This window comes from Vipera berus, assembly GCF_964194415.1.
Source record: "Vipera berus genome assembly, chromosome: 2".
Classification (NCBI taxonomy): Eukaryota; Metazoa; Chordata; class Lepidosauria; order Squamata; family Viperidae; genus Vipera; species Vipera berus.
In genome coordinates, this window is record NC_138203.1 from 198,378,096 (window position 1) to 198,394,321 (window position 16,226).

General features: G+C 37.8%; 1 protein-coding gene across 1 annotated transcript; it reads left to right on the plus strand.

The window, feature by feature from the left end:
• Positions 1 to 1,756: 1,756 nt before the first annotated feature.
• On the plus strand, positions 1,757 to 15,686 carry SHROOM1 (shroom family member 1; the record flags this gene model as incomplete). The annotated part of the gene is made up of 6 exons (XM_081316321.1): positions 1,757 to 4,372; positions 7,279 to 7,349; positions 9,678 to 10,235; positions 12,487 to 12,637; positions 13,813 to 14,085; positions 15,027 to 15,686. 6 exons carry the CDS (start codon positions 1,757 to 1,759, stop codon positions 15,279 to 15,281), a joined length of 3,924 nt encoding a protein of 1,307 aa, XP_081172447.1. The 3' UTR covers positions 15,282 to 15,686.
• Between the last annotated feature and the right edge of the window lie 540 nt (positions 15,687 to 16,226).

The following is a 16,226-nucleotide window of genomic DNA, read 5'->3' on the forward strand; positions in this document are numbered from 1 at the left end:
TCCCATCTTTTGGGCTTGTCGATGTTGAAGCGGAATTCACTTGTTTGTCCGAATTTTGCCATGATGCGTCCGGTCCAGCAGTGCTACCTCATAGAGCAGATGACTTCTGCTATAGAGTCAGCGCAGATGGGAACGGTATCCCACCCTCGTTGCCACTGTTAGATAGCTAGTCTGGACCGCGTGGACCACATGGACAACTCGGACAACTGGTTACAGCATCAGATCACTCTTTATTGAATGGACACACCGGACTGAGACAAAGGCCACTGTAGGTCCCTCATATACACCTAGCCAGGTGAACCTGAGACCAATCTGCTCGTCTGGATTTCCTGCCGTGGACTATCCAGCCAATCCGGATAGAGTACGTCACCACCTGGTGGTGTCAGTGGCTCAATGCTGTAACTCTATATACATAACAGGTTCAGCCTCAAATATCTCCAGAGACAGTCAAGGCTTCTTGGCACCAGGACAACCAAATGGAAAAAAAATGAGAGAAGCTCCTGCTGAGAGAAGAGGAGGTGGGAAGAATAAAATTGCACAAGGGTTTGGCAGTTTCTAAGTGACCAAAGTCTGAACAAGAGTCAAATTCCAGAATGAGGAACCAGGAAATTAGAAACTTATCACTCAAACAGAAGTCTGTGAAAACAACCCAGCCTTGTTTTTTTTTCTCTGAAGGAGAAAGGTTTCAGAGAGGAATTGTTTTATGGGCAAATGAATAAATGGCAGAAACAAAATCTGTTCAGATTTCACACAGAGGTGGACAAAAGCAGATAAAATCTTTCCCTGAAAACAATTTGATTTTTTTTTAAGGCTAACCAATGAAATGTTTCTGGATAGAAGTACAAGTGGAGGAGGGGTGAATAAACATGGCAGTTTTTGCTGTGTCACCATCAGTCAGTGTCTATGGAGGTTCTCAGTCATCCAGGTCATAGTTATCCCAAGGATGCTTTTTTTTCCACGAGGCAACTGGACTTTCAAAGAAAAACAAGAAAATCCAGTTGCCTTGTGAAAAAAAAAGCATCTTTGGGATAATCAGCCAGTCACTGATCACCAGACAGATAATTTGTAAAATAAATATATTCATGTAACAGATGAGAGAAGTTAACATGATCTCCTCTCCTAATGTTAATGCACATATAAATATAATTCATGTGACAATAGGATTCATAGTTACGACTTCAGTGCTGTTACTCCTAATATTTGGTATCAGGTATTTGTTTGCTCTATTGGTTAAAAACTGCAACATATGTGATAAAATATATGTAATGTATTATTATAAAAACTATAATATTAATTACAAGATTGAAATTCCAGTAGCAGATGTATCTATAAAACAATCACACCAGAAAACAATCCCACAATTATTTCATAAAGTATGAGTGTGACATATTAATAATTATGCACCAGAGTTTCACAGGTATATTTAATCATAAGAGTAATTTTTTGAATTATATAATGAGAGATAGAATATTTTCTTTACAAGATGTGGTACCGGATGTTTGAAACATCTGTGTTGATAAATGTTTTGCTGGGTTTACCATCCCAGTGATTAGCTAGAAAAACATACAAACAGATATGTTTTAATTCTCTATTTTTTCTTTTCTAGCATCCATTTCCTCTTCTCATGAAAGGTGAAGCTGACGGGTGAAACTTTCTCCAAAGAAATATGTTCCAATATGTGCATTCCTGGCAATAAGACCAGAAATCTCTTCAGATTCCTTATTTTCTGGAAGGCTAGCCTGATTCATAGTACAGCATGTCTTCTTCTGATAGCGAAGTATCAAAATGGCACCCTGGACATGTCAAAGAAACAGCCGAGCTCTTGTCACCATTGGTCTCACCTAACAATGTTCACATTTTTTCACCAGAGAACCCTCTTCCTGGCATAGACCAATGTATGCACATTTCTGGAAAAACAGATTCTGCATACAGTTCTTTCTCAGGGAACTCTAATCTTCCAGACGTCCCTGTGTCTTTAGGCTTCAGTGAACATGATTTGCTTCTTCTGAAGCAATTGCCAGATATGGGCTCAGCATACCTAGGAAGTATTTATAATCCCAGTGCAGGACATTTTGAGCATGGACAAATGTATGAAGACAAGACAGTGAGAAAATGCAATTACCATAGGTTGGACAGTCCTGCCTATACCAAATCATATGGAGGCAAGCCAAACCTTGAGAAGTTATACCAAACCTCATCGCCATTGGTCAGGCCCTCACCTCTGCTTTCTCATTCACCATCCCCAACAGCTCAAGTAGATAACTATAAAAGGAATAAAAATGTGGATGAAACTCATGCTGGAATTTGCTTTAGCAGTAATGTTCAAGGAGAAACATACATGGAAGAGGACAACCAAGGGCTTCTTTTGCACACCCTACCAAATTGCTGTAATGACTGTTGGCGCTTATTTTCTCAGAATGAAAGTTCAGCCACAGAAAAGGGTGTAATTTGGTGCCACACTAACCTGGATACCACAAAGAATAGTACTACCTCTTCCACCATGCATTCTATTCTTCAAGAAAAGTCAAAATCTGATTCATTAGCCAAGAAGAGCCCAGAGATTTTGACTGCTCGGAATGCAATTCATGCTGATAAAATTCCAGAGGCAGTGAGGGCTAAGCCTTCTCTTTCACTGCAGACCAACCACAAACCTGTTAATGATCCACTGGAGAACAAACAGTATTATGCCAGCAGTGTACACAAGCCACCCTTTGGAGAAGCAGATTTGACAAGCAGGGCTGCAATACCCAGGAAACGGGAAAGGCAGCTTTACGGGCTTCTGGACCTGTTCAGAGTTGATGATTATTCAGGTTTCGATCACAGTACAGACAAGAGCAGTAAAAGTTTCAAATGCGCTGACAGCTCTGTTCCTAATAAAGTTACACCGAGAATAATTAATACCTCTGAAGATAAGGACTGCACTTTTTGTTCTGAAGAAGGAAACAACAGAAGCGTTTGGCAGCAAGTTTTAAAAATCCAGAAGCTGCCATCTCAAGCTTTGGCTACTACTGAAACATCTTACGGTAAGATTTATAAAACATCACCTTCAGGATCTTATTTCAACCATGATGCAGAGGAAGTTGCTTCTCAATTATTCAGCGGCCCCGGAAAAACAGAGCAGAATGCAACCAGCAGCTCCAGCCTTTTAGCAAATCTTACACAGGGGGAAATGCTAAAGCCTTTTGGTTTTCCCAGACTGCCATTTTCAAAGACTGAAAGTCAAGGCCAGAATGAGTCTACCAATATCAAGATAAATAGAAAGACAACTCCTTTGCTTTATTATCTATCTGGCGGGAGAAATTCCAGCTTTATGAATTATAAAAATCAGGACCAAGAACATGAAGACTTTTTGATGAGATCTCCAAGGAGCAATAATCCTTCAGGCTTGGCTGAACCAGTAATAATGCCAAAAGACGGTGACAGCCATGTGGATGATATTGCCAACACGAATGAAGGTTCCTTGGATGAAAAGTTCAACGATGACTACCGAGAAAAACTTAAAGTTGCCCAACAGAAAGTCCTAAGAGAAACATCTTTTAAGAGGAGGGATTTACAGATGAGTTTGCCAGTTCGGCTGAAAGAGCAGCCCTCTTCAAGGCCCTCTATTCAACATCTAAGGTCATTGTCATTATCTAGTACAAATGAGGATTCCAAATCAATTCCTCCATCCAAGCCAGAGGAAAATACTTATCCAGACTGGGAATCCAAAAAGCAACAGACTGTTCGGATTGGAGGAAGAAAAAGGGCAACTAAAGAACAAAAGAAGATGTCTTATTCTGAACCTGATAAGCTCAACCAATTGGATGACCAGAGAGATCAAAATATATCATGGGGACAGAAAAAGGTAAGATCCCGGTCTGATGAGATTACCGGACAGGGAATAAGGATAATCAGAAGTAAAGCTCTGGAAAATCAAAGCAGGGCCATTTCAAGAGCTGAACTGAAGCAATTGCAGCACAATGCACTCCTAGAGTACATGGAACGAAAGATTGGGCAACAGCCTGCCATGGCAAAGAACTGGTCACAGCAGACTTCACAACTCAGAATTTCGAGTTCAAAAAGGTTTCCAGAAGACAACATTTCCAATCCTGGTACCATTAAAAAATCACAGAACATGTTCTTTCCATTCCTTGCTTCTGGGAGAATCCATGAACCACCTTCTGTCTTCCCTACTTTAACCTCTACAACCACCACAGCTGATAGATGTATTGTCAGATCACCGGAGTCTGAACTGCTGAATTCAAAAGCACAGCCTGCTATCGGTGAAGAAAGCTATAAGAGCAAATACGCACCTGCTCAAAGTTTTCTTCACTCAGATTCTGTTTCCAGCAGAGTTCGAGAAAGATCCCAATCGGTTCCTTCTCCTGTTCAGGTAGTTATGAAGCTATTAACACATAATGTGCTTTTTCCCTTTCGTATACTATAATACATGTGAGTCTGAATTTTATCTGTGTAAAGGCAATTTATTGAAGAGATTACTGAAAGAAAAAAAAATGAGGGAGGAAGGTATAACTTATAGCTTTATTGTCACATTTATTTCCAGCATGATCTTGAGGAATGAATTTCATAATCTGAGAAATTGAAAAATTATCTCACATACTGTAATGTCAATTGAACTTCAGCAGGTCTGGATATTAATAATTAAACAGAAAGAAAGAGAAAATATCTGGACAACTTTCTCTTTCATTGAGATCACTGTGACGTAAACAGCAACTTGCTATAATATTTTTATTCTTCCTTTCCCAACACTTTAATATCATAAAATAGTTAATAGATTACTGGAAGATGTGTCATGATAGGTTTTTTTTTAAAAAAGAGCTGAATTTTGCAAGAATGAAAGACTAAGTAATATCTTTTTTATCTTAGATATAGAATTGTTTTGGCCAAGATTTCCTGTGTAATGTAAAATTCTGGTTTCTTATGTTCTATTTATTATTTAAACAATGTATGTAGTCTTACAGCAATAACTTTTCATAGCGCAGAGGATTAAAGCAAAAAAAAGGAAAAGGAAAGAAGCATCATAATACACAAAAATATATGCAAAAATACTTATCCGGGATACCAAATTAGTCATAATGAAATGACATAAATCAGAATCTAAAAATAATTGCATTTCAGCTGATGAATCACCAGAAGAGACAAAGCCACCATTGGTGCTTGTTTAACTCATTCTGCCCCAAATGCCTGTGGAAACATCCAGGTTTTTAGTGCCTTATAAAAGGCCAACAGGTCAGGGCCATCCAGACCTAGTTGATGCTGTTCAATGGAGCAGGCACTGTGACAAAGAGGGTCTCATGGAACGACATAAAAGGGACCTGCACCATCCTACTCTATAGGTCCTGATGGGGTGAGCAGAAATAAATGACGCCCTTGGCTTCCAACTTCTTTTCAATTCTGTCTTATCCAAGGGAACAGCCTGAATGAGGCAGGACAATATTATTTTCAAAACCCAATCATTTTGGTTTTTGTTTTTTCCTGGAAATCACATCCATTTCATGTAAAATGATTTGTATGTGAAATTTATTGGTGACAAACTATTTTCAAAGTTTACTGTTTTCTGTATGCTAGTGGTTTTTGAGTAAGAAGTTTTGTCTTGAGTTTAAAGGTGATCAAATATCATGTAATGTGCCATGACAGAGATAGTGAAGCTCAACTGATTTCTGTCTATCAAAGATATGATATTGTTCCATAGTTTGCCATGTAATCTGCTTTATGTTCCCAACTTGATTTTCGGCTAAAAAAACAAAAAAAATATGTCCATGGACAACTCTCTGTCTTTGATAATACTTGAATCTTGCTGTTTTTTAAATTACCTTTTAAAATTTTCTGTCATGTTCTATATTTATTTCTCTACACTAGATAAGAAATATACAACTCTTGGTGCCAAAACTTCAATTACCTATTTTCTCAATTCAAGAGATTTCAATTACCTATTTTTCTGATAAGAAACTTTCTTTAATCATTTTTAAAAGAAAGCATAGCATTCATATAGCTATTTAAAAAACAAACAGAAAAAGGGTAATGGATCATTGTACTTGGTTTTTTAGGTTTTTTTGAGGCTTAGATATCAAGTCTATAATACTGTATACCTTCTCAATTTCCTCTAGATATATCCATGCTGGATGACAGTGATGGAACGTGTGATCCAATTAATATGTAGGGCATGGATGGAGAAGGCTACTTTATATATTTAAATGGAATTTAAGGAGAGGGATAGTTCTCATATTACAGGGAAATGAGAGAACCTTACATCTTTTCAGATGGTAACCCTTGAGCTACTTGTTTTAAAAGACTAGAGAGAAAAGAGGTCACTTTTTTCAGTGCCATAGTAACTTTGAACGGTCACTAAACAAATGATTGTTAAGTCGAGGACTACCTGTAGTGAAGTTAAATGATGCCATATGATCACTATTTAGGCAATAATCAAGTGGTTTCACCAGCAAGCTCAGCGAGTGTGAAGCACTGAATTTATTGTGTGAGAGACAAGCCACTTCTGATCCCGTTGGAGGGATGACTTCAGTAGAAGTCAGCCAGCCTTTCCCCTTGTTATGTTGCACTCTTATTAGTTCTAAAAAATACTTTTTCTTAGTATTGTAGTTAATCATCAATACTGGTGATGTCACCTAGTTTGGTAAAGAAATGTCTGCAAGAAAACCACCAACGTTAGAGAGCACCAAGGATCCTTCATTTCATCCCTGAGCTATAAATATTCTCATGCTCAAACTTTGGTCAACATTTGATATACGATGTCTAATCTCTGAACTCTTGCACTTGGCTCATTTAGGTGCAAGAGACCAGTGAGTCTGTGTAGCCTACTAAATTTAAAAAATATAAAACAATCTTTAGATTCTCTCTAGGGTTGGCAATCCTTGGGTGAGTGTTCTACCAGTGGTCAGTCTGAATCATAAAGAGGGGTGAAATGCTTTGCAGAGTATCAAAATACCATGCAGGGCAAAACACGCCCATAGTTAAGCCTATCTTGGTAATCAAGCTGACCTGCTGTTCTCTTATTGGCCATTCCAGTAGGTCTGGTAAGTATCAAAGTCTTTGTTTCTGCCTTTGAACTGAAAACATGTCTATTTGGATTCTTAGCAATCTACATTCTTTAACCAGAGTCACTATGCACAACATTTTGACCCCAAACATTCTCACTTCCTGTTGCTAAGATGTTATTTTATACCAATATCATGTTTACATTAAATGTTTTAAAACAACAACAACACGGGATGCTTTGTAATGATGAAATTTCCTCACAGAATTTTTATTTTATTTTTTTAGGATTACTATAGATCTACAGCTTTTTCAACTTCGTCAACTCAGGATCATGAATATTACGCTGCACATCACAGGTAAATGGGACCGTATAATTAATCTGGCCACTTGACTTCATTAGAATTTTCATACGCGGAGATGAACATCGTCCCCCTATATGTGCTTTGCATGCAGGGTGTAGGAAATGTCTTGCATTTTCATATGCATTTTCCCTCACCCTAATCTTCTTTCGCTTTATCATTCCACCAAAGATCCTTTTCCATACTTTTCATTAATGTACTTTAATTTCCTCTGCCATCTTCTAATACACTTTTAAGAAGCCTTTGTAATTTCCCTTCCTGCAGCTCTTCAATTTTTAGTTTCTTCTTTTATTTTTCTCCTTTTCTTACATTTCCATTTTTTTCTCTCCAGTGGCATTATCTAAAAAGTGGTTTGTTCCTCACAGAGAACCTGTTATGTCCCTTGTATGGCTTCCCTCTCTCTTTCACCGTAAGCAATCGAAGGAATCAATGTTTTCCCAGACTTATGCTTAAAGTGTGTATTTCAAAAAGGACATTTTTGAGCCAATAGCAGAAAATTCCTTGAAAAATTTGTTAAATTTATAACTTGCCATTTTATAGAAAACACTGAGGAGAATTAACTACAAAATATATTAAACACGTGGTAACATATATATTAAGCAATCACATTACAATGCAATATGGTATAACTATCCAGTAAAAGCTGATTAGCGTAGAGTCATTTTCCCAACAGTGATTCATAGAATTTTCTAGAGTAATCCAATCGTTGTTATACCAAAATGGCAGAAATTCAGCAATGCCTGGGTGAGATTATGAAGACTGTGAAAGAAAATAGGAGGAATTATATATATGAACAATCAACAGGTAGCAGAGTTCATTAGGTAAAGGTAAAGGATCCCCCGCACATGCGTGCTAGTCGTTTTCCAACTCTAGGGGCCGGTGCTCATCTCCGTTTCAAAGCCGAAGAGCCAGTGCTTGTCCGAGGACGTCTCCGTGGTCATGTGGCCGGCATGACTAGACGCCAAAGGCGCACGGAACACTGTTACCTTCCCACCGTAGTGGTCCCTATTTTTCTACTTGCATTTTTTACGTGCTTTCAAACTGCTAGGTTGGCAGAAGCTGGGACGAGTAACAGGCGCTCACTCTGCTACGGCACTTGGGATTCGACCCGCCAAACTGCTGACCTTCTGATTGACAAGCTCAGCGTCCTAACCCACTGAGCCACCGTGTCCCTTATTAGCAGAGTTCATTAGTGACTTATAAATAGCAACTCAGTCTAGGTTACAAAAAGCCCGAAAAGAAAAGATTTAAAACTATCAAAGACACTTTTTTCAGAATGAAGTCAGTTACAAATTCCTGTCACGGTTTCCCCACATTCTGTACTTTAGCCTAATGACGGCATTAAAAATCCTTATTGTAATCTGGGGTCTTTTTGCTTCCTTGCTCATGCCCTGCATTAATGATCTTGACAAAGATGCTATAAGTCATTAGAGGTAAATGGCTGATGAAGTTTCCAACTTACCCGAATCAAAAAGAGGAGCATAGCTATTATGGTAAACCATGCACAAACCAAACATCAAGTTCCTTTTTGCAACCCCCCCCCCACCACACACAATCCCCATGCTTATTTATAAAGACAAGTCACCTAAACCAAGAAATATGTTTAAATAATGAATGGGAACCAAAAATACTTTTATTGGATAAGGTCTTCTGACTTCAGCATTTCAGCATTTTTTTAAATATAATTTTGAAAATAATAAAGGAATTAATCATGTAAACTTCATACAAGTACATCTTTAGATGAAGTTTTATAACTAATTTCTGGGTTTTTTGTTTGTTTGTTTTGAGAAAAAAATATTAATCCCGACAGGACGTGATTGAGACATGTGAAACATTTATGGTACTTCCTGTGATGTTCCAGTAGTGCTATTATACAGAATTTTGCATCCATCAAAACTTTATGATATTACAGTTTGGGTGGATGGGAAATAGAAAACAAGACTGTCCAAAGAAATATTCGACACTGTTTCCAAATTAATACCATCTGGGAAAAACTATTTTTTTAGTTATATAAATATGGATTATGGTAGAGTGCAGCTCTAAAACTTTTTTAAAAGTTTGGAAAAAATGAGATCTAAAGCAGCCCTGGAATATGACCACAATATTTGGATTTATACAATATCCTAAACCAAAATTAAACAAAGTATATCGTGGCTTACTGTCACAAATAAACTCACCGCACGCATTGGCTCACAAGAAGCATCATTTTAAAAAAGAAGTATCATTTTAAAAAAAGCATCGTTTTAAAAAAGTATTTTTAAATACTTTTTTAAAAGTATCATAAAAAAAGATTGTATAATTCTGTATCTACTTTTTTTGTTCTAGCTTCTCTGTGATTGAGAAAGAAGATTCTGGAGACAGTGAAGACAATAAGAAATCCTTAGAGAATTCGCATGGTGAAGAAGCTGAATTGTCTTTGTTCTCCAAAGAAATCAATAAGAATTCTCAGCTGAAGCAAGAAATAAGTGAAAACTCTGAAGTGGTCAGTGATCCTGGGGGAACCCAGTGGCAGGATACAGAGAAAGAAGACACATCAGATGAATCGGAAAAGAAAACAGATAATTGCACAGACAATGAAGGACCTCAACATTTGAGTCAACAATTTGCAAATTTAAACGTTCTGCAAAATGAACATGAGCCTCAGTTTTCATTGCAAGATACAGCTTTATCCATAGCTCAGTCCAAATCTCAACAGGACCAAAAGTATGACCATCTTGCAGCTGAGACTATTGCGGAAGACAGATCTCTGGTTGATATCCTCATCCCTCATCCTTCGAGAAAGACTGTTTATGATCTCATGGAAGGCCTTTTTCCTGTGAACACTTCAGTGATACAGAGGACTCACAGAAGGAATGGGGGGGTTCAATCTGCCCAAGCAAATGAGTAAGTTTAGAAAGCACGGAACTTTAAACCGAATGTAAGTGTAGAAACAAATGAGTGCAGCAAAATGGATGTTAATAACTCTGTGAATTGTCTGCAATTGGGAAAAAATACATTGGTGCATGAATATCATGGGCACAGTAGGTGGAGAGCTATGTTAATCTAATATCACGAAAAATCAGGAGTTCGGTAGCACCTTCTCCAGCTAACAAATTTGACTGAAGCTGTTGTGATTCTTCTGGAATTTTGTTTTTGTTTTTACATGAACATCAGAGATACAGCATTTGTTAAAACACGTGACACTATCCTGAAGGAAGGACTACAGTTCAGTGGTAGAGGACATGATTTGTATATGGAAGGTCTGAGATTCAGTCAAAGTAGAATATATTATGTAGATGAATAAATACTCTTAGATCAGATAGTTTGCAATGATGCTACAAAGAATTTTGGCAATTTTTTGACAGAAATGTCTGGTGTTTATATAATCAACTTATTTTTTTTTAAAAAAATGGGCATGTGGGATCCAAGAGGTGTGGTGGTTTAGTGGTTAGAATGCAGTATTGCAAGCTAACTCTGCCCTCTGCCAGGAGTTCGATCCTGACCAGCTCAAGATTGACTCAGCCTTTCATCTTTCCCAGGTTGTTGGGAGCAATATGCTGACTCTGTAAACTGCTTAGAGAGGACTGTAAAGCACTATGAAGTGGTATATAAGTCTAAATGCTATTGCTATTGTCATCTAGTGGAACCACAAGGTGCAGTGGCAACAAAATTATTGTTTCTTCCTTTATCGGATGTCCCCTTTCCTTCTCTTTCTCTCCTGCTGATACTACCTTTTTCTGTGATATTACCTCCAACTTTGAAAATGCAACCTTATAATACTGGCTTCAAGCCCAAGACAGCAAGAAAATTATTCTTTCAGAACTTTCCTCACTATAAACACCTATTAGTGATATCTACTAATTGGGTGTCACAGTGTGACTGGGTTCTTTTGGAACTGGAGGGGAGGTATATTTATATTTAGGTTTTCAATCCTTTCCCAAAGACTAGGATTTCATCAAAGATTCCAATCCTCCATCCATAGCCAACCATCTCCCTCATTCTCCTCTTGAGTCTTGTGTGAAGATGCCATCTCTCAGGGATTTTGCTTCCCTTCCACCAGGAAATCGCATGTTAACATGATAGCAGTGTTCCAATATCTCAGGGGCTACCACAAAGAAGAGGGAGTCAGGCTATTCTCCAAAGCACCTGAAAGCAGGACAAGAAGCAACGGATGGAAACTAGTCAAGGAGAGAAGCAACCTAGAACTAAGGAGAAACTTCCTGACAGTTAGAACAATTAACCAGTGGAACAACCTGCCTCCAGAGGTGGTGAATGCTCCAACACTGGAGGTTTTTAAGAAGAGACTGGACAGCCATTTGCCTGAAATGGTATAGGGTTTCCTGCCTGAGCAGGGGGTTGGACTAGATGACCTCCAAGGTCCCTTCCAACTTTATTATTATTATTATTATTATTATTATTATTATTATTATTATTATTATTATTATTATTATTATTATTATTATTATTATTATTATTATTCTCCCCTTCTGACTCAGGAACCAACAACTGCTTTGCACAGTCACTTCAGACTGTACCCTCCAATTGTTGTCTCCAGCCACTGCCTTCTACAAGAGTTTTTGTAATTCACGTGTTTTCTCCCCTCCTTCTTTCCCCTACTCTTTCTCTCAAATTTTGGGTTACACCAGCAACATGACCCCTAGAAAGGTTCTAGTCCCCAACACGTGTTTACAAGGCTGAATCAGTGGGACCACTGTCTACAGCTGCCCCACAATTATCCTGGATAGCAGCCAGTTTAGCTCATCAGGCAGGTTAACTTTACACCTGCACATCATGGCTAAAACTAAAGTTCTTCTCCCTTTTTTTCCTTTTTGCTGACTCACACTAGCACAACAGCAGCCACACCAGACCACTAAAAACCATATGCCACATTAGGAAAGCAAGGATGTTAGTATTGTTCAGTGGCTTAGCAGTCAAAACATACCTAGGTTGCACTGGGAAATATTTAAACAAGCGTATACCAGTCTATCTCTGATATGCATAAAAACATTAGGTAGGATCGTGGATGTGGTACATATTTTTAAGGATCAGTTTAAGTGCTTGGAAGAAAAATGGTCTAGAATAATTTAAACCATTTATTGGCTAATTGTTTGTTACATGGTTGGATGATAATGTTGTGAGTGTTTAATTTTTGCAGCCAAAGAAGCAATGAGTGTGGAACAGATCCATATCATGGAGCTTCAAATGAACTTGGATACAGAGCAGAAGATGACATACTTCATATAAATCAAATCCTGAATGAAAATAAAGAAAGTCTTCCTGATGTAGACAGAATCACAAGTAAGAAAGTAAGTAGTTGAATGGCACAACAGCCTTATACATGTCGATTCATAGGAAATTTCCCCTGAATTCTATAGAATTATTTTGTGGTAAATGAATATTGTGTTGCTGAATATTTTTTTCCCCGCCGAATATATGTTCATTTACAAACAAAACATTATGAGATGGCAAGCCATTTTGTCAGAACATCAAATCAGGAATTATGGACACTATAGATCTACGTTTATAAGACGGTAATGAATTTCCAATGCTTCACCTCTCCCAAACTATAAAATACTTTTCTCGTACCATTTTTTTTCAGAAAAAAACAAAATGAGAGAAAAACCTTAATAATACAATGGGGCATCTGTCCTATGTCATTATCAAAGTATTGATTTCATTTACCTGCAATTTCCTTGCCTCATTTAGCACTTCTTGGAGATCCAATGGCTCCAAAATCTCCTTGTGACTAGTCACAAAGATCATTCTGTTTTGAGGACACCATAGGAAGAGTCATATTAATCAATGATGGTGGTGGTGGGGAAATCAAGAAACCAGTAGCTTCTTTTCCGACATATTTTATTAAAGTGTCATAAGCTTTCATGAGCTAGACTGATCTAGGATTTAAATTGGAGTGAGAGGAGGGAAGGGATGCCTAGATAGGTTGGTTATGCAGATGCAGGTGGTCTGTGAAACACATAAGGATACTCTCACATTCTGTGAATCCAATTCTCCTTTCCCTTCCTCCTTTCTCTCCTATCTCCCTTTGAAGTGTTCTTCTCAAGCATGTGGCGTGTGGCCATGAAGCTGAGCTCCAGAATTACATATTGAGGAGGGTTTTGATCTGGGGACAGTATGAATTAAGGCACGCCTGCCTCACTTCAAATAAACTAAAAAGTCTCCTCAAATTGCCACTTTGCAAACTGGATTCACATCTATGCTGCATCTGAGTAGACTCATACGTTATTTGTAGGTCTGCCACACTGAAGGGAATGCAAACCCGAGTGGAGCTCTCCCACTGCCTGGTTTTGTTGGCCAGAGCCCGGGGTTGGGGACCCCTGCACTAGGGATAGTTCCTTCTGAGGTGCTTTTTATATCCTGCTCCCTTATGTGGATTGAGATATCTTTTGTCTAGGCCACAGCACTTCCTCCTGTCTCGCAAGGTTTATTCGTAACCGATTCTCAGCTGTTTTTCTTCTTGCAGAAGCAGATTATTTTGAGCATCCAGTCAAATCTGCAGACTCTTCAGGATGAGAGAGAACTTATCCAGTCTGAAGCTGTGGAACATGCTGCGCATGGGAAAGTGCTGGAATCCCTGGTGAAAGATATGTGTAAACCCAATGAGTTTGAGCGCTACCTGATGTTCATGGGTGATTTAGAGAAAGTTGTGAACTTGCTGCTGTGTCTCTCCACCCGCCTTGCCCGGATCCACAATGCTATGGGGAAAATGGACGAAAACACAGATGCTGAGGAAAAAGTGAGTGCCAGGAAAGATACTGTGGGGTTTTATACTGTTATATCTTTCAAATACATCCTGGTGCTTTTTCCCCAGTTGCCCAGGGAACTGAAGTGAAGCCTCTGTCTATTGTTGAAAGGGCCTCCCCCACACCCAAAGGGGTTGGGGTAGAAGATGGAACATGATGGGAGATGAGTAGATGTAGTATGAAAGGAGACTCACACGAATCTTGAGCAGCTGTGTTCTTTATTGGTTAACATTCACTCATATATGTATGTCTTGAACAATAGCTTTAGCAGTTAAACATTAACAGTTTACATGGCATCCCGAAATTGGTTGTTTTTCCTTATCTATTGCTTATCCCTTTCAATTAACACAAGGATTAATATATGTTCCAGTTTCCTGCATTCCATAAGCTTATCTTTCTAATTTAAGATCTTGTTTTTCGCATGTTATCTCAAGCCCACTCTGTACACTTCCTCTGTAGTCCTTGTCTGAGGTTTGCCATCCAAGACAGGAACATACAGAGCGTGTACTTCAAGATGGACTCAGAAAACAAGCTTACAAGTAGATCCTTTCTTCTTTTGCCATTATTCCCTTTAAAATTACCTCTTCTTTCATTTTTCAAATCCATAATAGAGAAAATATGAATAGAAAAAGAGCTGGAATTAAACTAAAAAGAACAACTGAAAGAACAACGTATTTTTTAAACTTTAAACGGCAGCTGTCCACAACTGCTTTTCAGTATGGTGAAACATCTAATTTGGTCCCTCACGTGCTTGGATTCAGTCAAGCGAGAAAAGGAGATTCTAGTTAAATTTATCTGCTACACACAGTGTCACTAATCATAAGATACAAGGGATTTGCAGGGACATCCCAGAAGGAATCAGTAATTCTTAGGTTATGTTACATTCCCATTACATTTTACCTGTTAACCTTGTTTTGGTCGTGTTTATCTTCAGGAATCCTTAAATGAGCGGTACCAACTTTTATCCAGGCAGCGGGAAGATGCAAAGGACTTGAAGGAGAACTTGGATCGTAGAGAAAGGGTGGTGTCAGGCATTCTTTCCAAGTACATGACTGAGAATCAGCTCCAGGACTACAAACACTTTATACAGAAGAAGATAACTCTACTGATTGAACAAAAGGATCTTGAGGAACACGTTAAATTTCTTACAGAGCAACTGGAGAGACTAGAGAAGAGTATTCCTCCTTAAAACCCTATTATTTGCTCTTGCTTTCCTAAATATCTATTAACAGAAGCATCATTTAAGATGCGAGCAATGGCACCTTTTGATTATTTCAAGCAAGCCATCACGAGATCCCATTGACAAAGGCTAAATTGGCTCAGACATACAGTATATTCCTAGAAGGAAAAGACAAAGTCTTCACTGCAGAGAGCACTTTTTAAAATAATAATAATAATAATAATAATAATAATAATAATAATAATAATAATAATAATAATAATAATAATAATAATCTTGAAATGACTGATCCAATGTGCATTGCCTTTTCATAAGGAATTTATGTGATCCTTTCTACTTTATTGACTGCAGTCTGTTTTTTCAGACTGATTATAATAATAACAATTTCATAAATATATTTTATGCTAAACTGAATGTTCATCATTGTCCATCCTTAATTGTTTTTATCCCAAACAACATCAATATCTCTTCCATTCTCTTATTTATAGTTATTGCCAGGTATTATTTTAAAACCATGCATTTTGTTCTTGAGGCCCTTTCAATAAAAAAAATGTACATTGATTATGGAAATGCTAATTTACACTCTTACTGTCAAGTAGTCAGTATTTTAAGATTGCAGCATGGTCTGTAGAAGAAGTAAAGGCTGATTCTCAAATTATGCTGGCTTCATCATCCCTTATAGAGTAAGCCACCATTAACTCAATGTCCTCAGTGTTAACTGCAGTTACAATAACCATATGACTTTAATAAAGGACAGTCCATTTCAGAAAACTGTTCACTATATTTATGTAATTTATGTATTCCTGCTGCTTTGCTCTTGAATTTTCCTTTGTAAAGCAAAATTATCCATGTAAACATTTTTTATGAACCTCTTTCAGATTTGCCCCTTCTTCAGATTTGTCCTTTATTTTTTCCAAGAAAATATGGTCACTGTAATTATAATTAAATTTACAG